At 42.3% G+C, this 27,353-nt stretch overlaps 1 protein-coding gene across 2 annotated transcripts in view; it reads right to left on the bottom strand.

Annotated features, from left to right (window-relative positions):
* LOC140468764 (lamin-B3-like) overlaps positions 1 to 27,353 on the bottom strand; it is a 47,747-nt gene that overhangs the window by 10,608 nt on the left and 9,786 nt on the right. For both annotated transcript variants that reach the window (XM_072564787.1, XM_072564788.1), the window contains exons 4-8: positions 22,536 to 22,706; positions 15,559 to 15,684; positions 11,681 to 11,901; positions 3,635 to 3,830; positions 1,805 to 1,912 (exon numbers count right to left, since the gene is read on the bottom strand). In XM_072564787.1, coding sequence (XP_072420888.1) covers positions 1,805 to 1,912; positions 3,635 to 3,830; positions 11,681 to 11,901; positions 15,559 to 15,684; positions 22,536 to 22,706 — 822 coding nt within the window. The remainder of the gene's footprint in view (positions 1 to 1,804; positions 1,913 to 3,634; positions 3,831 to 11,680; positions 11,902 to 15,558; positions 15,685 to 22,535; positions 22,707 to 27,353) is intronic.

A 27,353-nucleotide genomic window follows, 5' to 3' on the forward strand; every position in this document is an offset into this window, starting at 1 on the left:
CACATCTAAATGCATCTTAAGTGTGATGAGGGTTTCTGCCTCGACCACCCTTGCACATAACGAGTTCGAGATTCCCAAGAGCCTCCAGGTGGAAAGGGTTTTCCCTCATCCCCTCGAAACCTCCTGGTCTTCACCTTAAATCTCATGCCCGCTAATCATTGATTCCTTTGTCAAAGGGATCTCTTTGTCCTCTCTATGTCCCTCAGGTGGGAGGCAATGGCCTAGTGGTATTATAACTGGACTATTCATCAAGAGTCCCAGGAAATGTTCTGTGGACCTGGGTTCGAATCTCAGTGGCAGACGGTGGAATTTGAATTCAATAAAAATATGGAATTAATAATCATCATGAATCCACTTAGAATCCTACATACATTCTCTAGCTCCACACACAAATTATGACACTGGTCCTTACTAGCCCTTCTCTTTCACCAGTTATCATTTAATCCTTAACATACCTGTAAAACATTTTTAGGATTTGACTTCAGATTATCTGTTAGTATCCCCTTTTAGCTATCCTAATCTCCCTTTTAAGTTTCCTCTTACACATCTGATAACCCTCTAGTACTTCTGCTGTTTCGTAGCATAGCTTATGAGTGCACCCATACCCGGGGGTAACTGGCTTATGCAGAAGCTTTGATGTCAAAATAAAACCCCTTCAGCACCTGCCACACTGCTCCCTGTGGATGTTTGCAACATCATGGAGCTAGAAAAAATATCAAGTGCTTGTAGAATCGTCGACCAAAATAAATCAACCAGCCACAAGCATGTAGGTAGTATGTAATGATCCTTTTAAATAGCAATGGAGGCGTTCCCATCCTGCTGCTAAATGTGTGTTCAGCTGCATGAAGTTTAGGACAGCATAGAACGCCAAAACTCTGATTTGAAAATAGTAGTCCATTTGATCAAAAGGAATCAGCACGCTTCAGACACTGGAGAGTTTCCTTTTGTATAGGCTTGGCACATATTCACTCTACAATCCTTAGCAACAGCAGTGAACATAAATGGGCACCATGGAAGCCATTTTGGGTCTCAAAAACCGAGCATCAGTCTGTTGACATGCCTGATTTCTCTGACTTGACAATTAATCTTTTGGAAATGATGACTGGGTTTGATTAAATGCCCAAGCTTTACAAGCTATTTTCCAGATGCTACAAACACTTTGTTCACATTCAACGTCCCCTCAAAAAAAAACAACAGACAACAAATACATGGAATTAGAATTCCTACAGTGTAGATACAGGCCCTTTGGCCCAACAAGACCACACCAACCATTTCACCCAAACCCATTCCCCCTTACTCTACATTTACCCCTGACTAATGCACCGAACCTACACATCCCTAAACACTATGGGCGATTTAGCATGGCTAATTTACCTAACCTGCACATCTTTGGAAACGCACACGGGAGATTGTGCAAACTCTACACAGACAGTTGCCCAAGGATGGAATCGAACCCACGTCCCTGGCACTGTGAGGCAGCAATGCTAACCACTGAGCCATCGTGCCCCCCCCCCCCAAAGTTCAGATGACAGTTGGAAACACGAAGAATTTAATCAGTGATCCTGATACCTACATTAATCAAAGCACTGTTTCCATGAAATACGTCACATAATGCTTTAAAAAAAATTGTTGAGGACATTATTTAGTACACTGCAATTAAAGATGGAAAATCAACCTTAAATACAAACAAAATTACAGTGAAATATTATGTACAAAAGAATAAACCTCATTTTCCTGCAGCATTAACTTCCTTTTACCTGGATATTTTACACTGAAAGTACTAAAGCTCTAGGTAAATACTTACTGTTACAGCTTGCTTAGATTTAAGTGTAAAACGTGCAGGAAATTTGTAAGTAAGCTGGGTCAAATCCGGAAATTCTCTCCTTATTGTCCATCCACCTAATGGCTGATCCTACAAAAAAAAAATGGCAAATATTGTACTGTCAAAATTTTGCGAGTAACAATTTGTTCAAAATTGATTTTGTTTTTGTGGGGTGTTTTCTAAAATTTCATTTTAGAATAGTCACCTGTCCATAGATTAGGATCATAGAATCCCTACATTGTGGAAGCAGGCCATTAAATCCACACCAAGCCTCGGAAAAGCATCACATCCAGACCCAGCCCCCTCCCATGCTGTCCCTGTAACCCTGAATTCCCCCAGGCCAAACCTCCTAACCTGCACGTCTTTGAACTGTGGGAGGAAACCACAACACCCGGAGGAAACCTACACAGACATGGGGAGAATGTTCAAATCCACACAGTCACCTGGAGGTTGGAATCAAAAGCGGATCCCTGGCACGGTGAGGCAGCAGTTATTCTGTAAATATGTCCCCTAATTTGAGATTTACTCACGAGTGGAAACACTGAGCCCTTATGGGGATAGCAATTTTTTTAGACAAAAATGTAATTGTTTCAGGCATAAAACGTCCTATAATTCACACCCAAAAATATTCAAGTATTACTTTGCAATAACCTGCAAGGATGCTCAAAACTTATTTTTAAAAAGGTACTCTAATATGCAATAAACTACAGTGACTAAGATTCAACCCAGAGGTCAAATCTAACTGGTGAGCTCCTTGCTATCAAATCTCAACCTGTTCCTCGTGCAAAAGATCTAAATGAATTAAAACTTCCTGTTCAACCCTCACCCAATGAAAAATAATGGAATGCATTCCTGGATCAATAAAGCAGTAGTTTTTGTATCTAGAATTCTCTTAAGAGTCAGAAATATTGACTCCTAGCACTGAACCAGAACATTTTTGAAAAAAAAATCAATTGTTTTATTTTACAAGCAACTTGGCTTTGCTATTTTCATCTTCAATGAGTAAAGAAACAATAAAACAGCTATTCATCGAAATGAGTAAGAAGTTCGGATGATGTTAGAAAACGAATTCAGTGGGAGGGCAAGATTGTATTCACCACTTATGGATCTTATACTTGAACAACCAATTTGAAAGGATGGATACTGGCTGAATGAATGGGCAAGAGCATGGCAGATGTAACATAATAAATAAATAAGTGTGAAGTTGCCCACTTCGGTAGGAGGAAGGAAGATGCAGAGAGATTACAAAGTGTTAATATCCAAAGAGATGTAATTGTCTTTCATAAGTCACTGAAAGTTAGCATGCAGGTGCAGAAAACAAATGCTACTGTGGCCTTGATCACAATATTTGAATAAAGAGCAAAGAAGTTTTGCTTCGATAGTGAGTCCACATTTGGAAAATTACATACAATTCTGTTGCCTTTTATCTCGAGAAGAATACACTTACCATAGAGTGCAGGGGAGGTTCACCAGACACATTCCTGTAGTAGTATAAGTGTCCAAGTGCCCCTAATCTACAGGCTTTCAAAGAATGAGAAGGATCTCACAGAAACTTATAAAATTAAAAAGGGATGGACAAGGTAGGTGCAGAAAAGTCATTTGTCCTCGCTGTGGGATCTAGAACCAGGGTATAGTGTTTGAATAAAAGGGAACCCTTTTAGAATTATAATGAGTGGGAAACTACTTATAGAAGATTGGAGCAGGCCTGAAGGGCTGAATAGACTACTCTACTCCAAGGTTTTTAGTTAGTAAATCAACAATTGCATTTTGCTGCTACAAGATAAAGGCAACAAACTCTAAATGGGTCTTTACCTTATGAGAAATATTCTTTATTTTGATAAATTTTCCTTCATTGTCAATTTCTTCTAAGATAAGTTGCCCGGTGGAAAAAATACGTTCACGTATTCCGTAAACGCGCCTGGCAACCTCTGGTTCGATCAATCTTCGCTTTGTTCCTCGGAATTTTGGGTCACCTCTATGTGAGACTGGAGTAGGAGTCATATCAAATCTGAAACATTGGGTGATATTTCAGAGGTTAGGAAGTATTTGTTGCATGGAGGCTTTGCAATTTCACTCTATAGGCTACATATCTCCACTGGCAATTTACACACAACTGCTCACTTTAAGTGAAGCCACAGTTACAGTGAACAACCTTCCTTGCAGTTTCTCTTTACTCTTTCATTAGACATGGGCATCACATCGGCAAGGCCAATTCTTATCCCTAATCGCTCTTGACATGAATGACTTGCCAGGCCAGTTAAGAGTCAACCCTATTTATTGCCAAAGATCTGAAGTTATATGTAGGGCCAGGAGACGTAAGCAGAATTAGGGAACCAGATGGGGTTTATGATAATGGAAAATAGTCTGAAGACAGCATTATGGAGGCGAGCTGGGTTTTTTTCCATACTTATTAATAGAGGTTGAATTCCATCATCTGCAAATGGTGTGATATTTTTAATGCAAGGAATAATCAAAATATGAAATGATTTGGCAAAGGTCACTGTTGAATCATTGCAATTTTGGGAAATGAACTCATGTCTTTTGAATACCATCTAAGCCTCTGGATTCCTAGTTCAGTGGCATTATTTAATACCAAAGGAATTGTTACACTTCCTAATTCCTATTTCGAACAACATTTTGGTATAGCCCAAGGATATTCAGCTATATTAGCTCCTGTTGGAACTGTATCTCCAATCCTATTTTCCTCCAACTCTTTAATCATTGTCACATTTTCCTTAATTCCATTTAGAATCATAGAGATGTACAGCACGGAAACAGCCCCTTTGCTTATGCTCGTCCATGCTGACCAGATATCCTAACCTAATCTAGTCTCATTTGCCAGCATTTGGCCCATATCTCTCTCAAACCTTCCTATTCATATACCCATCCATATACCTTTTTAAATGTTGCAATTGTACCAGCCTCCACCACTTTCTCTGGCAGCTCATTCCATACACGTACCACCCTCTGCGTGAAAAAGTTGACCCTTAGATCTCTTTTACATCTTTTCCCCCTCTCACCCTAAACCTATGCCTTCCCCCCACCACCGCGCCCCCCCAACACAACCCTAGGGAATAGACTTTGTCTCGTTACCCCATCCATGCCCCTCGATTTTATAAACTTCTATAAGGTCACCCCACAGCCTCCAATGCTCCAGGGAAAACAGCCCCAGCCAATCGAGCCTCTCCTTATATCTCAAACCCTCCAACCCTGGCAATATCCTTGTAAATCTTTTCTTAACCCTTTCAAGTTTCACAACATCCTTCTGCTAGGAAGGAGACCAGAATTGCACACAGTATTGAATAGGAATTAACTCCACTTCATGCAACAGTTGCTTTTGCGAATCATTTTATATTTTGATCATTCCTTGCATGGAAACTATCACACCATTACACTGATAACTCAAAACTGATTGCCGATTTACTGATTGTGCAATTACGTACTTGTTGAATGTTTGGCATTCTTCAGCTGACAGCAGTGTTTCTACATTGTAGGGATACAGCAATTAACCGATAAAAGAGGCATGGCCTACCTTTTCTATCTCACAAAGGTCGCCCCTTAATTGGACATTCTGCCTCACTTGAACTAGATATAAAGGGTTTGGATTTCATGGCAGTTCAGTGTTAATTTAAATAAAGAAAAAAAATTGTCAAAACTCTCCATCAGTAGAAAGGCAGCATGATCCAAGTGCCTGGGTTGGAGATATCTGAAGATCCAATATGATCCCTTTAAGTCATTCTAAATGGTCATGCATTCATAAATTCCACATATATCCAGAGGATCTACAGCTAAAATTTGAGACTTGGAGCAATATAGGATGGATAGAAATTTCAGTCAATTAAATACAAGAAACACAGATGCCACAGTTTGTGGCCACACTTCAATGTCTGTTCCCTTGCACTGACCTCACCACACCCCCGATAAATGTCCAAGATCAATCAACTTGTACACAACCTGGTCATTGTGTGCAACTCCAGTGGGGTTCCTACCACATCTATAGCATCACAACCATTTATTTCCAACAGTGCAAAACCATCCAGCTTTGACTTTACCTCAGCTTCTGCACTACAGAAACCCTCAACCAGACTCGAGCATTCTCCTAGTTCTGGCTAACCTACCTCGATCAAGCCTCTGCAAACTTGGGGCCATTCAAACACTGCTACATAAATCCTCAGTTGCACTAATTTCTGAATCCCACCTCTCCAGCATTAATTTATAGACATTGACTCATAATACAGCAACCACATGCTTCCTAATCCACCTCCTAATGAGACTGTTACACTGCCAATTCTGGCCTCTTCAGCATTTCCAATTCCATACCTGCTGTCAATATGGTGAATCTTCTCTGATCTGCCTCTCAAGCCAGTATATTTTTCCTTAGATGAGAATCCCAAATTGTTCACTGTATTCTTGCTGTTGTCTGACTTGTACTTGGCTCGGATTTAAGCAAAAGCTTCTGACCTTTACGACCCCTGTGAAACTGGTCAGGGAGGACACCGGGTAAAGCAAGTGGCAGATGGAACATAATGTAGGGAAATGTGAGGTTATGCAGTTTGGTAGGAAGAATAGAGAAACTGATTATTTATATGGAGAAAAAGACTACAGGAAGTTCTAGAACAGAAGGATATGGGCGTGCTCGTCCACAAATCACAAATAGCAAGCATCCAAGTTCAATGAGCAACAGGGAAGGCTAACGGAATATTGGCCTTTATTTCAAAGGGAAACTAGTATAAAAGTAGGATGATTTTGCTTTAAAAGATACAAAGTAATAGTTAGATCACAGCTGGAATGCTGTGAATAGTTTTGGGCTACAAAGCTACGGAAAGATACACAGACAGTGCAGACAGTCCAAAGAAGGTTTAGTTAACAGTTACCAGGAATAGCAGAATGATCATTGGAGGAGAGATCGAGTAGGTTGGGTATGTAGTCAGCCGAACAAAGAATGAGAGGTGACCTTATTGAAACATATAAGATTCTTAGATGACTTGAGGGGGTAGATAATAGAAAGTGTGTTTCCCCTTGTGGGAGAGTCAGGAGCCAAAAAGGACATCATTGCAGACTCAGGGGTCGCTCATTCATGAGAGAGATGAGGAGGAATTTCATCTCTCAGAGGTTAGTGAGTTTGTGGAATTCTTTACCACACAGGGCTGTTGAAGCTAAATATATTCAAGGCTGAGATAGATCTTTAATCCAGAAGGAAATCAGGAGATGTGGGGAAAAGGCAGGAAAGTTGGGTGGGATCTATCAAAACAACAGTGATCTCATTGAACAGTGAAGCAGACTAGGTAGGCTGAGGGGCCTACTTCTTCTGGTCAATAATAATTTAGATTTTATCTTCAGCAGAGGCAGCCCATGTGATGAAGGGACTCCTGCTATATTCTGGGGGTGGGGGGGGGGGGGTTGACAATTTTGACCAAAATCAGGACGGTGTACAACTTGGTGGCTCTCAAGCACTTGTTGCCCTTCTGTTCCTAAACAAAATGGGATCACAAGCATGTGAGGTGCTGTTAAAGATGGCAACTTTCCTGCTGGAAATAGCACACAATGCAGCCAGCGATCAAAATGACGGTACAGAAATTAGGTGATTAAGCTATCAAATGGGATAATTGGGGAATTGGACTGTTGTTTTGTTTGGAATAATATTGAAACTGCATTCAAACAGGCAAGTGGAGAAATTTCAGATTCCTGACATGTACCCAAGAGGAGTTGGGGAGTCAGGACTGAAACCACTTACAATAGATTTGCACATAGATAAGAAAAACTGATACACGAGAAAATAAATGCATATCTTAATTGGGGTTGTATTATAGACCTCCTAATAGTCAGAGGGAAATTCAGAAACAAACTTGTAAGGAGATCTCAGCTATCTGTAAGAATAATAGAGTGGTTTGGGGTAGAAAGTACCTGTCAAAGAAGGATGGATTGCATCTAAATTGGAAGAGGACTAATATACTGGCAGGGAAATTTGCTAAAGCTGCTTGGGAGAATTTAAACTAGTAAGGTGGGGGGGGACCCAGGGAGATAGTGAGGAAAGAGATCAATCGGAGACTGGTACAGTCGAGAACAGAAGCGAGTCAAACAGCCAGGGCAGGCAGGGACAAAGCAGAGAACAAGGTAGTACTGATAAACTAAACTGCATTTATTTCAATGCAAGGGGCCTAACAGGGAAGGCAGATGAACTCAGGGCATGGTTAGGAATATGGAACTGGGAGATCATAGCAATTACAGAAACATGGCTCAGGGATGGACAGGACTGGCAGCTTAATGTTCCAGGACACAAATGCTACAGGAAGGATAGAAAGGGAGACAAGAAAGGAGGGGGGAGTGGCGTTTTTGAGAAGAGATACCATTATAGCTGTACAGAGGGATGATTTTCCCAGAAATACATCCAGGACATTATTTGGGTGGAACTGAGAAATAAGAAAGGGACGATCACCTTATTGGGATTGTATTATAGACCACCCAATAGTCAGAGGGAAATTGAGAAACAAATTTGTAAAGAGATCTCAGTTACCAGTAAGAATAATAGGATGGTTATGGTAGGGGATTATAACTTTCCAAACACAGACTGGGACTGCTATAGTGTTAAGGGTTTAGATGGAGAGGAATTTGTCAAGTGTGTACAAGAACATTTTCTGATTCAGTATGTGGATGTACCTACTAGAGAAGGTGCAAAACATGACCTACTCTTGGGAAATAAGGCAGGGCAGGTGACTGAGGTGTCAGTGGGGGAGCACTTTGGGGCCAACAACCATAATTCTATTCGTTTTAAAATAGTGATGGAAAAGGATAGACCAGATCTAAAAGTTGAAGTTCTAAATTGGAGAAAGGCCAATTTTGACTGTATTAGGTTAAAACTTTCAAAAGCTGATTGGGGGCAGATGTTCATGGGAATAGGGACGGCTGGAAAATGGGAAGCCTTCAGAAATGAGATAGCGAGAATCCAGAGACAGTATATTCCCATCAGGGTGAAAGGGAAGGCTGGTAGGTTTAGGGAATGCTGGACGACTAAAGAAATTGAGGGTTTGGTTAAAAAAAAGGAAGCATATGTCAGGTACAGACAGGATAGATCGAGTGAATCCTTAGAAGAGTATAGAGGAAGTAGGAATAGACTTAAGAGGGAAATGAGGAGAGCAAAAAATGGAAAATGAGATAGCTTTGGCAAATAGAATTAAAAAGGAGAATCCAAAGGGTTTTTACAAATACATAAAAGGACAAAAGGATAACTCAGGAGAGAATAGGGCCCCTCAAAGATCAGCAAGGTGGCCTTTGTGGAGTCGCAGAAAATGGGGGAGATACTAAATGAGTATTTTGCATCAGTATTTAGCATCAGTATTTACTGTGGAAAAGGATATGGAAGATATAGACTATAGGGAAATAAATGGTGACACCTTGCAAAATGTCCATATTACAGAGGAGGAAGTGCTGATGTCTTGAAATGCATAAAAGGTAGATAAATCCCCAGGACCTCAACAGGTGTACCCTAGAGCTTTGCGGGAAGCTAGAGAAGTGATTGCTGGGCCTCTTGCTGAGATATTTGTATCACCGATAGCCACAGGTGAGGTGCCGGAAGACTGGAGGTTGGCTAATGTGGTGCCACTGTTTAAGAAGGGTGGTAAGGACAAGCCAGGGAACTATAAACCAGTGAGCCTGAAGGTGGTGGGCAAGTTTAGATTACTTACAGTGTGGAAACAGGCCCTTTGGCCCAACAAGTCCACACCGACCCTCCGAAGAGCAACCCACCCACACCTATTCCCCTACATTTACCCCTTCACCTAACACTATGGGCAATTTAGCATGGCCAATTCACCTAACCTGCACATTTTTTTTGGACTGTGGGAGGAAACCGGAGCACCCAGATGAAACCCACGCAGACACAGGGAGAATGTGCAAAATCCACACAGACAGTTGCCTGAGGTGGGAATTGAACCCGGGTCTCTGGCCATGTGAGGCAGCAGTGCTATCCACTGTGCCACCCAAAGTTGTTGGAGGGAATCCTGAGGGACAGGATGTACATGTATTTGGAAAGGCAAGGACTGATTAGGGATAGTCAACATGGCTTTGTGCGTGGGAAATCATGTCTCACAAACTTGATTGAGTTTTTTGAAGTAGTAACAAAGAGGATTGATGAGGGCAGAGCAGTAGAGGTGATCTATATGGACTTCAGTAAGGCATTCGACAAGGTTCCCCATGGGAGACTGGTTAGCAAGATTAGATCTCATGGAATACAGGGAGAACTAGCCATTTGAATACAGAACTGGCTCAAAGGTAGAAGACAGAGAGTGGTGGTGGAGGGTTGTTTTGCAGACTGGAAGCCTGTGACCAGTGGAGTGCCACAAGGATCGGTGCTGGGTCCTCTACTTTTTGTCATTTACATAAATGATTTGGATGCGACCACAAGAGGTACAGTTAGTAAGTTTGCAGATGACACCAAAATTGGAGGTGTAGTGGGCAGCGAAGAGGGTTACCTCAGATTACAACAGGATCTGGACCAGATGGGCCAATGGGCTGAGAAGTGGCGGATGGAGTTTAATTCAGATAAATGCGAGGGGCTGCATTTTGGGAAAGCAAATCTTAGTAAGTCTTATACACTTAATGGTAAGGTCCTAGGGAGTGTTGCTGAACAAAGAGACCTTGGAGTGCAGGTTCATAGCTCCTTGAAAGTGGAGTCGCAGGTAGATAGGATAGTGATGGCAGCATTTGGTATGCTTTCCTTTATTGGTCAGTGTACGAAATACAGGAGTTGGGAGATCATGTTGCGGCTGTACAGGACATTGGTTAGGCCACTGTTGGGATATTGCATGCAATTCTGGTCTCCTTCCTATCGGAAAGATCTTGTGAAACTTGAAAGGGTTCAGAAAAGATTTACAAGGATGGTGCCAGGGTTGGAGGAGTTGAGCGATGGAGAGCGGTTGGACAGGCTGGGGCTGTTTTCCCTGAAGCGTCGGAGGCTGAGGGGTGACTTTATAGAGGTTTACAAAATAATGACGGCATGGATAGGGTAAATAGGCAAAGTCTTTTCCCTGGGGTCGGGACGAGAGGGCATAAGTTTAGGGTGAGAGGGGAAAGTTGTAAAAGAGACCCAAGGGGTAACTTTTTCACACAGAGGTTGGTTCGTGTATGGAATGAGCTGCCAGAGGAAGTGGTGGAGACTGGTACAATTGCAACATTTAAGAGGCATTTGGATGGGTATATGAATAGGAAGGGTTTGGAGGGATATGGGCCAGGTGCTGGCAGGTGGGACTAGATTGGGTTGGGATATCTGGTCGGATGGACAGGTTGGACCGAAGGGTCTGTTTCCATGTTGTACATCTCTATGACCTAATAAAATATTGTACTTTGTAAGGAAATTACAGCAATGTAGGTTCACATGAAGCCTGTAAAAAGCAACTGATAGTCATGCAATGCTCAACAGAAACATCAAAATAAGTATCATCAACAAAACCATCGTTTTAGACAGATTTCAAAGCAATAAAATGTTACTGACATCAATTAGTGTTGCGGTCAGTCTAGAAATCAACTTCAGACCTTCAAAAAGTCCCTCCATGGGGTGTTGACATATGCTAAAGATAAGAGTACTCGGTAGTTGTGAGTAGTCACCATTTTGAAATTGGTTTCTAATGCTAAGAACATACACATCTAACTCCAATGCATCTTTGCAATATACCCCCACGTCACGTATTTGATTCTTGTGCCTAGTTAGAAAGGGACCAATGTACAGACAGGCTTAAAGTTGAGGCTTTCCACTAATCCACATTAAAAGGGAGGGGCTGATTTATTTGCAAATTAATGAAAAAACATGATTTTTGAGGCCAGAACAGAACCAGTAAACAAAAGGCCCACATATAAAGAGCTCACCTTCGTTCCTCTCCCTCCAGCATCTTCCTATAAGCATTTATTTCCATGTCCAAAGGCAATTTCATACTCAAACATTCACCTAATTCCTCCATCTGGACCTGCAATTTCTGACGAATTTCAGCAACTTCTTGCTCCTTGAGCGCCAGCTGTTGCTGGCCAACTGTCTTCTCACGATCTAATGCTTTCTCCAAATCCTGATTCTTAGCGCTCAGAGTAGAAATCTGAGAGAAAAAAAAAAATTGAAAAATGAAGGAGGGATACTTTCTTAAAAAAAGTTAGTCGACAGAACAAAGCTCCTCTTCAACCAGAGTTCCTGAGCCCCCAAATAAGTTGTCAGAAAATAAAAGTTAAAGTAATTGACAAAAGAAACAAAGAAAAATTTTATTGCACAGTAACCATTAATATCTGGAATGCATTTTCAAAATGGAGAATTTGGCCATTCGGCCCATTGAGTCCACACTGACCCTCCAAAGAGCATCCCTTCTCGACCCCCTTCCTCTCCAGTCTTCGGAGGGTTGGTGTGGACTGGTTGGGCCAAAGGACCTATTTCCACATTGTAGGAGATCTAATCTACCCTTGTAGCCATGGCTAATCAACCTAACCTACACAACCCCTCGACACTATGGGCAATTTAGGATGGCCAATCAATCTAATCCTATTAGTGGTGGAGAAAGGTCCAATCACGGCATTCGAAGAGGAATTAAAGCTACTCTATTAAGAGGAAGAACTGTCAAGGTAATGGTGAAAAGCTGGAAAAGTGGCACTGAGTTAGCTGCTCATTTGGAGAGCCAGTGTTGACATCATGGGCTGGATGGCTTCCTTTTATGTTATACCAATTTTGTGAAGAACGCATCAAAGCAAAAGTCATTCTAATTAGACCCTATCTAACACTTGTTTAAAAATTAACACTTGGCCGATAACCTGACATGACAACTTTACCTGCGTAAATGGTTTTGGGCAATACATATGCATTTTGTATGTGAAAATGAGGCGGTAAAAGAACTTTACATATCTTCTGAAATCATTGAAGGATTAACTCTATTCTAACATGAACAATCTTTGCATCAATTTATTATAGAAACAGTTTAAAAATAAATCACTGACATCATCCCCTTTGAATTCACAACTGGAATAGAACACTACTTCATTTTCCCATCAGCAACAAGCAAAAGATAAATTAACCGACAAATCAGTGCAATAGTAGTGGTGAGAAAACCAAAAACAAAATTCTGAGGGACAGAATTAATTTCCACTTGGAGGATTATTCAAGGATAGTCAGCCTGACTTTGTTTGGTATGACCTCCCCTTGACAAAGCTGATTGACTACTTCATAATCTATGTAACTATGCATGTAAATGAGGGTAGTGCAGTTGACATAATCTGTATGACTTCGGTAAGGCTGTTGTGAAGGTCTTGCATTGCAAACTGGTTAGGAAGCTAAGAGCCCAAGGGGTACAGGGCAATTTGGCAAACTAGATCCAAAACTAGCTTAATGGCAGGAAGCAGAGGATGATGGCTGTTTTAGTCACTGTAGGCCTGTTCCATGGCAGACTGCAGGGCTCACAGAATCACGACAGTTGGAAGCAGGCCATTCAGCATATTGGGTCCACACTGATCCTCCAAAGAGCTTCCCATCCAACCCAAACCCCTACCCTATCCCTGTAACCCCACAGTAACCATGGCTGATCCACCTAGCCTACACATCCCTGGACACTATGGTCAATTTAGCACAGCCAATCCACCTAACCTGCACATCTTTGGATTGTGAAGAAAACCAGAGCACCTGGCAGAAACCCACAGATACTGGGAGAATACATAAACTCCACGCAAACAGGATGGAATCGAACCTAGGTCCGTAGCACTGTGAGGCGGCAGTGCTAATAATTGAGTCACCAGTGCTGTTCAGTGCCAGTTCCTTATTGTTTGTACTGTACATTAATGATTGAGACATCAACGTGGAGGTATAATCAATTATCACAGATAAAAAAATTTAGCAATGTGGCAAATAGCAAGGAGGAAAGCCTATAGGATGACACAGATGAGCTGAACAATGGCAAATGGAATTTAATCGTGAAAAGTATGTGCTGATGCATTTGGGAGGATAACAAAGACAGGAAATATACTTGGGTTCTACTATTCAAAATATATGAGGGAAACAGAGGGACCATGTTGTGTACGCCCAAAGATCAGAGAAAAAATGAGTATTGCAGATGTGGAGAGCTTATGCCCCAAACGTCGACTCTCCTGCTCCTCTGATGCTGCCTGACCAGCTGTGCTTTTCCAGCACCACACTCGGATTCTCACTCCCACGGATCCTGGAAGGCAACAGGGCAGGTAGATAAAGGTGGTTAAGATGGTATATGGGATACTTGCCTTTATTAGTCAAGGCCACAAATACTGAGGAGATCATGAGAGATTGTATGTAATGTTAGTTAGGTCATGGTTGGAGTACAACATGCAGTTCTGTTCACCTCACTAAAGGAAGGTGAGATTGCACTAGAGGGTGAAGAGGAGCTTCACCAGGGTGTAGTCTGAACTATGAAGAGAGATTTGACATGCTGGATTGTATTGCTTGGAGCAGAGAAAGCAGAGAGGATTACTGACTGAAACACACAAAGTTAGGAGAGGCGCAGACAGGAAGAGGGTCTTCCCTGTAGTAAATAACCAGTTCCAAAGACAAGGTACAGGATGTTGAGAGGGAATTTGAGGAAAAAGTGCAGTGGCCATCTGGAACCCACAGCATAAAAATCTGGTAGAGACAGGAACGTCAAGACTTTTAAAGGATGAGCGATTGAAACACCATAGCAAACCAGACTTTGGGCCAAGGGCTGTAAAGGGGAATTAGAACAGATAGGTGCTTGATAACAGGCAACAGCACAAGGCAACAGAGGGCCTCTTTCCATGCTGTAAAATTTCAATGATTATCTATGACACTGACATAACCTAAACCAGACTTACAGGCACTTGCAAGAGGAAGGGGTTCGAAAAGATCATTCACCTTTTGTTACCATCATTCTTTCATTCCTCCTTCCCCATGCTGTGGAGAAAATTCTTTGGTTATCTTTAGAATGCTTGACGGGACCTCAATGTAAGTCTTTGGAATCAATCCATGCTCAGGGTCACCTTGCCTCACCATGCTGACACAGAGCTAGGCTGTTATGTAGCAGCCTCCCAAAGCACTAATAAATCAACAAAGATTGACCAGATCAAAGTCAAGAGCTCAATTTGGTTAAAAATTACTTGACAGATTGGTTGCCAATTAATACAATGGATTAGAGTAAATGTGTTAATTGGTTTTCTTTCCCAGACAGCCTGTTTTAAACCTTCTCATGGGCTACTAGACAGTTGTGACCCTCCAGATGAGAATCCTGGACTACATCATCAACATTGATGGAACACTTCACTAAAATAACAGAAACATCATAACCATTAGCCAACATTATATACATGGACAATTAGAGCAGTTGTTCCTAATAATTAGAAGGGTTGGGAACCTAATGATGCATTATTTAAGATAGTTGCCACAACTAACCCAAGTGCAGACTAAAGAAACACAATTTAATTAACAATTAATGAACCAGAAAGCAATGCATTGAAGGGTGGCAGAAGCAACTTTAATATTAATGGTCAGAAAGAAACTGAAGGTAGACTGTTTATTAAAAAAATGAGAAACTTTGCAGGAATATGGGGAAGAGCAGGGGCGTTAAACTAACAGGAGAGCCGTTACCAAAAAACAGACACAGGCACAGTGGGTGAAATGGCTTATTTCCATTCCATATGATTCTATAGCCGCAACTTTTGAGCAAAGATTCTCCCTCCTGCAGGTTTGTTTTCAAAGATGTCAAGTAACCAATCTATGGAATAAAGTGAGGTTTTACCTTATTGTGACATTGATGAAGCTGTGATGTTAGATCGTCTATTCTCATTTTTGCTTCTGCTAATTCTTCCTTTGCAGTTTTAGCAAATTCGTTGCTTTTTGCAGCAGCCAGCTGGGCATTCTTGAGCTATAACACAAGGGGCAGAGTGACAGAGGGAGGCAGATATCATGGTACTGAGAAAACCAGGCATTTATTACATCTAACCACTATGTACAAGTGTTACATTGCTTGGACAGTCCTCAGCCATTTCAGAGAACAGTTAAGAGTCAACTACTGTCAACTATTGTAGGTTTGGAGTCACTTGTAGCCCAGAAAACTCAGTGGTGGCATATTTCCTTTCTCAAGTGAAATTAGTGAACCAGATGGCCATTTATCACAATTGACAATGAACAGATATTAGAGTTTATTTTCCTCAGAAATTTAGGGAAACACTCCACTTTGACTGTAGCAACACAAGAAAATCATAAAGTATGATCATATATGGTGGCAGGACTGTCATCACCACAAATTTCAATGAGGGAAATAGATAAATCACCTGAGGAAGTCATGACAAGGAAATAATATTGTCAGGAAAAATTCACATACAGAATGGGTCAAATAGAACGCAGGAGCGAACACCTTGAAAAAGTAAATCTTTAGATACAGAATTGCTTCCAAACTCAATACCAAATCTAAAGCTGAACGAGTAAATGCACTTTTGCATAAAATTAGATGCATAGCTGATAATGTTACAGCTTACTAAAGTGTAAAAGAAGGAACAGATACTTTTGAAGAACTGGAATCCTTTGATGATTACTTTAAACTTGGAACAAATAAAATGCATGATAAAGCAAAAACTATAGAAGAATTCAGCATCTAGTGGAATCTGTAGATAGAAATCTTTAAATTAAATTATCACTTAGTTTTAAAAAAGTTAAGATTTAAAGTTAGATTTCATCAGAACCAAAATTGTTGGAATTGATGTCTTTGTCAGGTTTAATAAAAAAAATTTTTCCAGTACCATACAGAAGGTGAACGAGAGAAGATTAAATATATCACAGGCAATCAGCAGCATTCATGTAAAAACCCCACTAAAGATATGTGCAAGAAACTGCTATGACAGATACTAATGATCAATTTTAATGCTGGAGAAAGGGAACCTCAAGCTCCAGCCACAAGAAAATATTGCATTCATAAAACAACAGGTCATTTACAGAATAAATAGTTCTGCAAAAGGGTCACTGGACTCGAAAAGTTAACTGTGTCTTTATCGCCAAAGATGCTGAGTTTCCCCAACACTTCATTTTTGTTTCAGTCACTGTCAGAAACTGCCAAAGTAGGTCAGTCACAAAGCAGAAGTCAAATAACTACACACATTAAAAGTATGACTTGAAGGTGCCGGGGTTGGACAGGGTGGACAAAGTTAAAAATGACAACACCAGGTGATAGTCCAACAGGTTCATTTGGAAGCACTAGCTTTCAGAGCATTGCTCCTTTGAGCACAACCACCTGATGAAGGAGCAGTGCTCCAAAAGCTAGTGCTTCCAAATAAACCTGTTGCACTGTAACCTGGTGTTGTGACTTTTAACATTAAAAGTAGTTCATGAGCAGGAACAGCCTATAAATAGGAGATAAACTGAAAATATTCTTAAGGGAAAAATCTAGCTTTATGGCAAGATGACATTTATGGCAATGAGCTTTTCACTCATTTTAGGTGCGATACAGGGGTGTCCATTTTAATCAGACAGCGTGCCACGGTTGAAAACACACTGTAGCCTACAGTCAACATTTCCTCCAAACTGAGTACTGCTCAGATATTTCATGAACATTTCCAAAAGGTTGCTGCTGCACATAAACTTCAGAGATCAGTGCAGAAGGTAACAACATTTCATGGAACATTGCATTCAGCTACATAGTCCAGGAAATATAGTATTTGGATTAAAGCAATCTGCAACACAAGGGGCGTCAAATAGTGGACAACCTATATGTACTTCACAGTGGAGAATTCACACTCCTGAGCACGAATGAGTATTTTAACCCAAATTAAGTCTTCAGTTTGTTTCAGTCCCTGCCATTTGAAATCAAGAAACAGAGTGTTATGGCCCAATAGTCAAAGATAGTCACGGCCGGCACAGTGGCCAGCACTGCTACCTCATAGCGCCAGATACCCGGGTTCGATTTCAGCCTCAGGCGACTGTTTATGTGGAGTCTGCACATTCTCCCTGTGTCTGCATGGGTTTTGTCCCGTTTCCTCCCACAATCAAAAGATGTGCAGATTAGGTGAATCGGCAATGCTAAAATGCCCATAATAATCAGGGATGTGCAGGTTAGGTGCATTAGTCGGGGTAAATGTAGAGTAATAGGTCTGGGTGGGTTACTGTTTGGAGGGTGGACCTGTTGGGCCAAATGGCCTGTTTCCAAACTGTAGAGATTCTATGATTCGGTATTGGTTTTACAATAGAACAAGTAGTCAAAAGCACAACAAGTCGAAGGTTTACCAGTCTCCCTGAACTCGTCATAGAAGTCAATGTTGATTAGCTACGATGACAGATGTAAATTTATCTATACCGTCAGCAAGATGGAAACATGTGACCAAACCGGATTGGCAGAAACGTTTGTCACTCCCATCAACAAAAAACATTCAGGCTGCTGCCATTTTCAGCAGGTTTTATAGAAAAACACAAGCAGGCATGAGCTGCATACCCTAGTGAGTTAACTGACAAATCCAAAATAAATATGTACCTCCAAGTGCAACACTGCTTAGTGATCAGTGATATCAGATGTTGACAAGGAAGGTTCAAGCAGAATGTTTGATTTCTTTAATGTCCAGGAAGAGACAGAGAATGAACAAACAAACAAACAAACAATCTGCCCTTAACAAGTTAAAGAGGCAAACATGTTAAACTCACCAGTAATGCAAACAGGAAGAGCAAATCCAAACTCATCATCACATTCAAGAGTCCACACATTTCACAGATTTACTAAAAATAAAAAGCTACTCGCACAGATTGAAGATTTGGTGCATCATACATCTTTTAAGTGAATTGATCAACTTCCACAGTCAAGAATAAAAAATTGCATACTTTGGAGATCCAGAACACTGTCAAAAAGACAAAGTGATCTGGTCCAAAGATTCAAGATCTCGCAAACAGAAACGCCAGCTTCAACAGGATGCCGGAGCACCAAGAAGGAAACACATGAGATAAAAGTTCCTCCAGTTTAACATGAACTTCCAGACCTCTCACCATCAAGAGCAGAATCAAAACCATAATAGTTAAGTTAAAAATCTACCAAGATTCCAGGTCTATGGTGGTGATCTCATCAGACATGTACACAGCATGGAAACAGTCTAACTCGTCCATGCTGACCAGATATCCGAAGTTAATCTTGTCCCTTTTGCCTGCACTTGGTTCATATCCCTCTAAACCCTTCCTAGTCACATACCCACCCATATGCTTTTTAAATGTAATTGTACCAGCCTCCACCATTTCCTCTGGCATCTCATTCAATACATGCAGCACTATTTGCATCAAAACGTTGCCCCTTAGGTCCGATTTAAAATCTTACCCCTTTCATCCTAAAACTATGCCCTCTAGTTCTGGACTCCCCACCCCAGGGAAAAGACTGTCTATTTATCCTATCCTGCCTCTCATGATATTATAGACCTCTATAAAGGCCACCTTTCAGCCTCTGACCCTCCAGGGAAAACAGCTCCAGCCTATTCAACCTCTCCCTATAGCTCAAATCCTCCAACCCTAGCAACATCCTTGTCAGTCTTTTCTGAACCCTTTCAAGTTTCATAATTCCAATTGTTAGGAGTTCAGAATTGCACACAATATTCCTCAAGTGTCCTAACCAATGTCCTGTACAGCTGAAACATGACCTGCCAGCTCCTATACTCAATGCTCTGATCAATAAAAGAAAAGTTAGTCAATGCCTTCTTCACTGTCCTCTCACTAAAACTCCACTTTCAAGGAACTATGAACCTGCACTCCAAGGTCTTTGTTCAGCAACACTCCCCAGGACCTTACCATTAAGTGTAGGCATCCTGCCCCGATTTGCCACTCCACCTGCCACCTCTCAGGAGTGCCCATCTGATGTAAATCCTGTTTTACTGTGAGGTAACCTTCTTCGCTGTCCATTACACCTCCTATTTTGGTGTCATCTGCGAACGTACTAGCTGTACCTCCTATGTTCACATCCGAATGACATATGGCCGTGGACTCGGCGCCCATCTGTGTTGTACACCACGGGTGGGAGACAGACAGACAGACAGACAGACAGACAGACAGAGTCCAGTTTGTCCACACAGACCAGATATTCTAAATTAGAGTCGAGTGTGGGGTACTGGAAAAGCACAGCAGGTCAGGCAACATCCGAGGAGCAGGAGACCTAGCTATCCTAAATTAATCTAGTCCCATTTGTCAGCATTCGGCCCATATCCCTTTAAACCCTTCCTATTCATAGTCACCCAGACGCCTCCATGTTATTTTTGTACCAGCCTCCTCTACATCCTCTGGCAGCTCATTCCTTACACGCACCACTGTGTGAAAAGGTTGCCCCTTAGGTCCCATTTATATCTTTCTCCTCTCACCTTAACCCTATGGCCTCTAGTTTTAGAGGTGCCCAACATAGGAAAAGACTTGGGACAGACTGTCAAGTTGAAAAATAAATTACATATGCAAATGTATAAACATTGACAATGGAAAAATAAGCATGGGAGGAAATGTATTAGAATGTAAGGATCTTAATAGGTTAGTACAGAGGAGTGCCTGAAGCATGATCATGTCAGACGGACTTGATAGAGGATTAGCTTCAGATCTCGAAGGAGTAAATCCTACCAACTGGGTCTTCCTCATAAACATCCTGATGGAGACCATGACAGGTATCTAGCGAGTATCCTATAATCAACATTATGCAGTTTATGACAATAGCCTCTCCTCATTTGGCTACCTTTTGGTTTTCGTCTCCCACACTACATCCATACCAGAAAGAGGATTGTGACTGTGAATCTGACAGCTCAAATGATATGCAATGGCATGGGGAGAATTCATATTACAACAACTATAAACAGCAATTACTCCACATCCAAATGAAATAGCAGTGTTAAAGAATTCCAGAGATTCACTTGCCTCAAAGAAGAGACCCGATGCATTTAAATTACAAAACTCATTATATGACAGAGCTGAACGTAAAGTTGGTTTTTTTGAAGAGATATGGATGTGCCTTTATAGCCTGCCTATCCTTAGCTGGACATGGGAAACCACGGGGGTGGGGGGGGGTGGGGGGGGAAAGCACAATGGGGAGTTGGTGAGAAAAAAGACGAGGTCATTTACTCCTGACTGTGGCAGCCATTCAGCTGGTCACCTACCCCTAAGGTTGGCCTTGCTTTGTATTAACTGAAGGCCCACCATTCCATATAACTATGAGACTGCTGATCACATTTTACCCTCATGGAGTTGTGATGTTCTGATATTTAGTTAGACCAGTTACTAAATTATAAAAGGATTGTAAAGATTCTTCATTTACAGTTTGCGTAAGTAACATTTGTAGTAAATCTCATCTCATTTCAATGATCGCCTGTTTCTCTTGCCACTCACAAATTGGTTCACTCTGGTGATATAACTTTCATTTAGCCGAGCTCCATCGCAGAATCAGACTGCAGCATGACCTCTCCTCTCAACCTAGCTAGTCAAAGTGCATCTCCCTCTCAGCTGACCTGAACAACTGATCCCAAACTGATCATATTTTTTTTAAAGTAACCTCTCACCACCGCAGAGACTCCTGTAAGATCATAATAGGACCAGGTGGTGGTCATTTGGTCCATCAAGCCAGTCTCCCGTTGATATCACAGCTCATCAGATGCTGGTTAATCCACTGTCTGCCTGCTCCCCATTGCCCTCTACCAATCAGTCGATCAGGCTAAATCAATAATCCAGCTACCACAGGAGTTTTCATTCTCATGCCTCACCATAAACCCTTAATATAAACAGTGCACCCGAGTTCTCATTCTCCCAGCATCCACTGCTCTCAAACTCCCTTAGAATCTAATGTTTCAATAGGATCACCTCTCATTCTTCTGAATTCCAATGCATACAAGTCCACCCTGCTTAAAATTTGCTCACAAGGCAACCCCTTCATCCCGGTGAACTCTCAGGACTACTTTCTTAGCAAACATATTGCCTACCTTAAGGACGGCGGTCCAAAACTGCACACAGTCAGTATTCCTGATGTGGACTCACCATTGCGTTATACAGTTGCACCTACTTTTATACTCCATCTTCCTTTCAACAAAGGCTACTTTTCTTCTGCCTTCCAAATTACCTGCTGTGCCAGCATGTTAATTTTCTGTGGCTCCAGTACAAGGCCACTTGTCTGTCCAAAACTTAGTTAACATTAATTTGTAAAATTACAAGCCCTTTTTTGTCATCAAGCCAGGTCAGGATCTCCAGAGAGGGGAAAACAGGCTAATCTACAGTGGGTAAATATTTAGCAGAAGCTACTGAATACTGTATGCGAACGACTTACCCATTAGTTTACAATCAGATAAAAGGTAGCTATTTTGTCCAAATCTATTTGCATACTTTTTGTTCTGAGCTCAGCTATATCTGCCAAGTGGGAAAGAGCATACTTAAGGCTTAAATGTTAATTTGTCAGAATCAAGTATAAACATATCGACTCATTTGAAAGGAAACTCCCCTATATACACACACACTTATCGCAGTTTATTTTGACATGTTTTGCATAATTACTTGCATGCTACATGACTCAAACCCACAGCACCGTGGCTAAAAATCAGCAACTCACTCACTCAGTTATCACCGTTATATTCTTAAATGCAATAATAACTGTTTAACAAATGCTGGCATATCGCAAGAATGAAAATTGTATCGACTTTTGCTTCATCATATAATTATCTCATTTTCTCTAAGTAATAGCATCATAGGGATATTGAGAGTTAGAATATTTCACAGAACATTTCAGACAGTAAATGTTACCTTGGCATCAAAGTTCCCTTCCAGTTGCTCCTTGTACTGCTTAATCTGTTCATATTGATCATGCCTTAGCTGCTGAAGTGCCTCAGCTAGTTTGTTCCCACATTCCTGTTGACTACCAGCCTTGATTTCTTGGAGTCTAATTTCATAACGCCTCTCGATTCCCTTGATTTCCTGTGTGAATAGACATTAACACAGTTTCAAACAAAAAATCATAAATATTTCCAAATATGCAGAACATTAAGAACTGTGCAAGGAACTGTCCAAGTTAATGGGAAAATCTTCTGTTGTGTAAGGTTTTGATTAGTTTTAACCAATTTCCAAAATTTTCTACTACAAATGGAGCATGCTGGCACATGATATTGGATCACCAATGCCAAGAACCATGGGCTAGGAGATGCCAATTACATTGCCCACTGTACTGAATTGCCACATTTTAAAGCAAAAAGGAAAATTAGCTGCACACTTCTATTATTTTGCTGGCAGAAGGATTGATATGTAGGGAGTAGGGGTGACCACAAAGTTTATTGACAGAAAATAGTAAGCATTCCTATCAGAGAAGTGAACAAAATAAAAGCCTTGATAATGGCATTCAAATTTCATTCTTTCAACATTTAGGACTGAGAGGAGGTGAAATTTCTTCACCCATAAGTGGTTAAGCCAGTGCAAGATCCTCTACCACAGAAAGCAGTTGGGACCAAAGCATTGACTATTTTCCAGAATGAGTTAGATATAGTTCTTAGGGCTAAGTGATCAAAGGGTTTGGGGAGAAAGCAGGAACAGGGGCCAGAGTTGGATGATCAGCCATATTCATATTGATGGCAGGGCAGGCTCGGGGGGCCGAATAGCCTATTCCTGCTCCTATTCATCTGTGTTTCTATGTTCAACTCAACTACTTCAAATAGGGAAAACAAGAGTTGGTTGGCAAGTAAATTTGAATAGTGACCTCAACATTAAGTAGAAATATCAAGTAGTATTTAACACCCTACTCCTCGTGGGGAAGGGGAGGGGTAGGAGCCTTGCTGCTTAGGAGACTCTGCCCTGATGAAGTCTGCAGTGGGAACTGGGTTCTCAAGAGCCTCATGTGCTACCGTTGGTATTCACATAGCGATGAGTGGAGGTCATAAGCAAACCCAGCAGGGCTTCTTTTGGGGGCCTCCATGGCAACTTTCACCTTCCTTCTGTGTCCATGAGGCAGGGTAACCCTAGACCTGAGGCAGGTGCATTAACAACGAAGACCTCAGTGTTGGCAGATCTTAGCGGGTGGAGCTGCCACTCAAGATCCTTGAACCAGAGTTGAGCCACCACTGCCCCATTAAGAACTCAACACTAAGGCCGCCTTCTCATAAAATGATGTAGTGGTCTCAAACCCTCATCACCTACATTAATTCCCTCCAACCTCTGCCATGTCAAGTCATTTCATAATATTAATGGGCTCAATCAGATCCCTCTCAATCTGTTCAACCTTTTCTGTGCAGAACTCTATTTTAGTCATTGCTTTCCCTCGTTGTTACATTTTGAGGCTGTTTCACCATTACGCAGCAATTTATTCTTTTACAACATTGACAGCATTGGCTCATTCTTTTTAAATAAGGGTATTTTGTTGTTGTTTGCAGTAGTGAGTTCTATCTAGGAATAGATGTTACATTTACTTTGCAAGCTTAGGATTGAATCTTCTAGGTTTTTGGCAAGGTGTGATCCATACGGAATACTGCAGAATAATTTCAGCCACACAGCTGATTGAGTCTTTTTATTGTATCTTATGCATTTCATTTCAGAATGGCATTTCAGTCCTCGTGGCAAGACTCACATCGAATTCCCTGCCTCTGTTTACCTGCTGCTCTGACCAGCAGCCCTTGCAGATGTGCCAACTCCTGTAGCCCACTGCACAGCTGCAGGCCTGCTGCCATCTGCAAGCTGTGCTGAGTGGCTGTGGAAGGAGTGAGGAGAGATGGAGAAGGGGAGGCTGGCATCTCACTTCTCCAAGAGGGTCCTGCACAGTTCTTGTGTATGGGGCAGTGGAGAGGAGTACTCTTCTTGGCGGAGGCTGCCATGCCATTCTAGTCAGGGATGACCACCCAGGTCAGTGCCATCTCCAGGGGTCAGGAGGAGTGGAAAGTGCAGGAAGGTGGCCAGTAATCATCTTCCCTCTGCCAGGGATCTGCACTCTGGCACCTCATATATATCTATGCCACATTACCCATCTCTCAATGTTTGCCCTCTGATAAAACACCTTCCCGCACTTGCTCTCATCACCCCCTCCTCTCCTATACAAGTAACACCCACTCACCCCTGTGCACCTCCTCCCTCTTTCAGGATCCCTTACATACCTCTGTTCAATGGACACCCCAACACCTGTGCCATTCATTTCTACTTTACACACTGGACATCAAAGTGCACATGCAAGGGAAGACATCCTGTGACATAGCACAGTGACATTGGACAGATGGCAGAGTGCCAGATATCTGTGTCCTCACTCCCTCAGAGATAAGGATACTCACCCTTGCAGAAGACAGGGCTGCTCCTGGGGGGCTACGGAGACATCTATGCCCCAAATTAATTGAATTAAATCAGGTTCGTCATGTACTCATGAGTACAGTGAAATGTTTACAAGTTGCCACTTACAGCACCATCAGAATAACTGTCCTTCCACAATAGTACAATAAATCAAAATTAAAAAAAAAGAGAAATGAAAACAAACACAAAACAGAAGTTAGACCATTTCACAGCTCTGGGATAGAGGACTCGACCACCCCGCACCCCAATGGAATCTCGGACTGGATACCCATGATGGCGAAGCAAAGCCACTGGCAGTCACAGATGATGCTGAAGCTGTCAGCATGAGGATTTGTCATCTCCCTGCACCAGTCAGATTAACCAGGCATCAGGCTAACCATGACTAACCAGCAGCTGCAATCCCTTCTGCCTCATGTGTTTTACAGGTTCATTCGCCCACCCAAGGATCAGCCCATCTCCTACAAAGGGACTTTGTCAACCTCCCCCAGATGATCCCTCCAATCCATCCTCACTATCTTAAAAACCACTTCCTAGACTTCTCAGTAGGGTACACAGTGAGTTTCACGACAGCTCTGCAGATGGGTGAGTAAGAGATGCCCCAGGCCATTAACAATGAGCACTGTTGGAGACCAGGCGCCTGCTCAAATTCTGGCAGATGACCCAGTAGTCTCGGTCAGGAGGGACATTGTGCAGATGCACAATAGCAGAACCTACGTCATTGCAACCAATCCCTTGATGCTCTGCTTGTCATCGCTAAGACTCTGCAGCCAAGCTTGTGACCATCCGTCTGCCTCCAAGGACGAGTTGGCAACTGCTCTAAGACAGGCCCAGCAATTTCACCAGCCACAGGAGTCACTAATACCTGCAGCATACTGTGACATACATTGGTCCCGAGGACCCAGGACTGTACAAAAGTAGGACAGGAAGCCTGGAGCCTATTTCAGGCGTCCACTCCCAATCACACCCATTTGCTCCTCAAGGAGACAGGGCAGAGCCAAGGGGCATCCAGCTGGAGGAATTGCCACTCACAGGCCCCTCAATAGTCTGCATCCATGGGACTGTGGAGGTGTCAGAACCTCCCTCTCCAACTTGCCTGCCCACATCGGAGTGTTGACTGTTCCAGCTGAGGAGGGTTAATTTGCCACTGGCACTGTCTGAACTCAAATAGCCCTCGTTACCTCAGGGTCAATGGCATCCATTACAGAGCAGCCTCTGCTCTATCGATGGGCTAACAATGCAGGAGGGAAAAAAAGGAGAACAGTCTAATAACGATACATGAGGGCAACAACTGAGAGACATGTAAATAGCTGCAGCTTGCTTCAAAAGGTTTGAACCAAAAATGATGCTGTCAATTGTTACAATATTGTATAAACTGATGAGTTTCACTGGTCACATGCCTGTCTGTGCATCTGTTTTACCGACAGACCATTAACTTGGAGCAATGGTTGGGGATGTATGGTGAACAAATGCATCATGGGAGGAAGGAAAGGTGCAATGGCTGTGCATGACATTGACCCATTCCGAGTGATCCCCTCCCCCAACTTCTCAATCGCCTACTGTTTGGCTGGTTGAGAGCGTTGGCATGTACATCAGTGGGAATTCCCCAGCAGCGACAGTGACGGAGGGTTCAATTGAGACGGTCAAAGCTGCAGGTTAGCCGGGGAGTAGCGACCCTGTGTGCTGGTATTGCCAGAATAAAGTTTGAGGGCTGTATTGCTCCCATGTGAATGCCCAGTGACTGGTTACAGATGCAGCCTCCTCCCTTCCGAGCAATCCCACTTATCCTGCTGACCACCAGCCCTTAACACTGTAATCGCTTCATGACTGGAACTACCGGTGTTTTTCAGCCTCCAACAAAAGACAGCTGGGACCACCCATATCAGCTTCTCCAGTTGAAGAGCTCACTCAGTTACAGCCGCAGGACCTCACACTTCTACACGCCATCCCCAAGCTGTGTACATGCTCCAACAACTGTCATCCCTTCCTCCCACAACCCTCTTAACTTCTGCAAATTAAAATAACAGGATGGCTGTTACCCACCTGATATATCAATGCCAGCCCAGACCTGCCCTTACTTCTGCCTGGGGGCCACATTTGGCCTTATCAAATGGTGCTGGGCAATTGCACCAATTGCCAGTACCAGGCATGTAATCCCATAGACACAGGGTTATCGAGTGTGAAGACAGCAAGGGAGCAGCCCTGGGAACCAGCCTGATCCATGTTGCGGACTGGGTTCTAGCCTAGTGTGTCATTAACTGTACCCAGTACAACAATACACTGATGATTGGTATGTCAACCAGTCTG

Source organism: Chiloscyllium punctatum, chromosome 48, assembly GCF_047496795.1.
Source record: "Chiloscyllium punctatum isolate Juve2018m chromosome 48, sChiPun1.3, whole genome shotgun sequence".
NCBI classification, from domain to species: domain Eukaryota; kingdom Metazoa; phylum Chordata; class Chondrichthyes; order Orectolobiformes; family Hemiscylliidae; genus Chiloscyllium; species Chiloscyllium punctatum.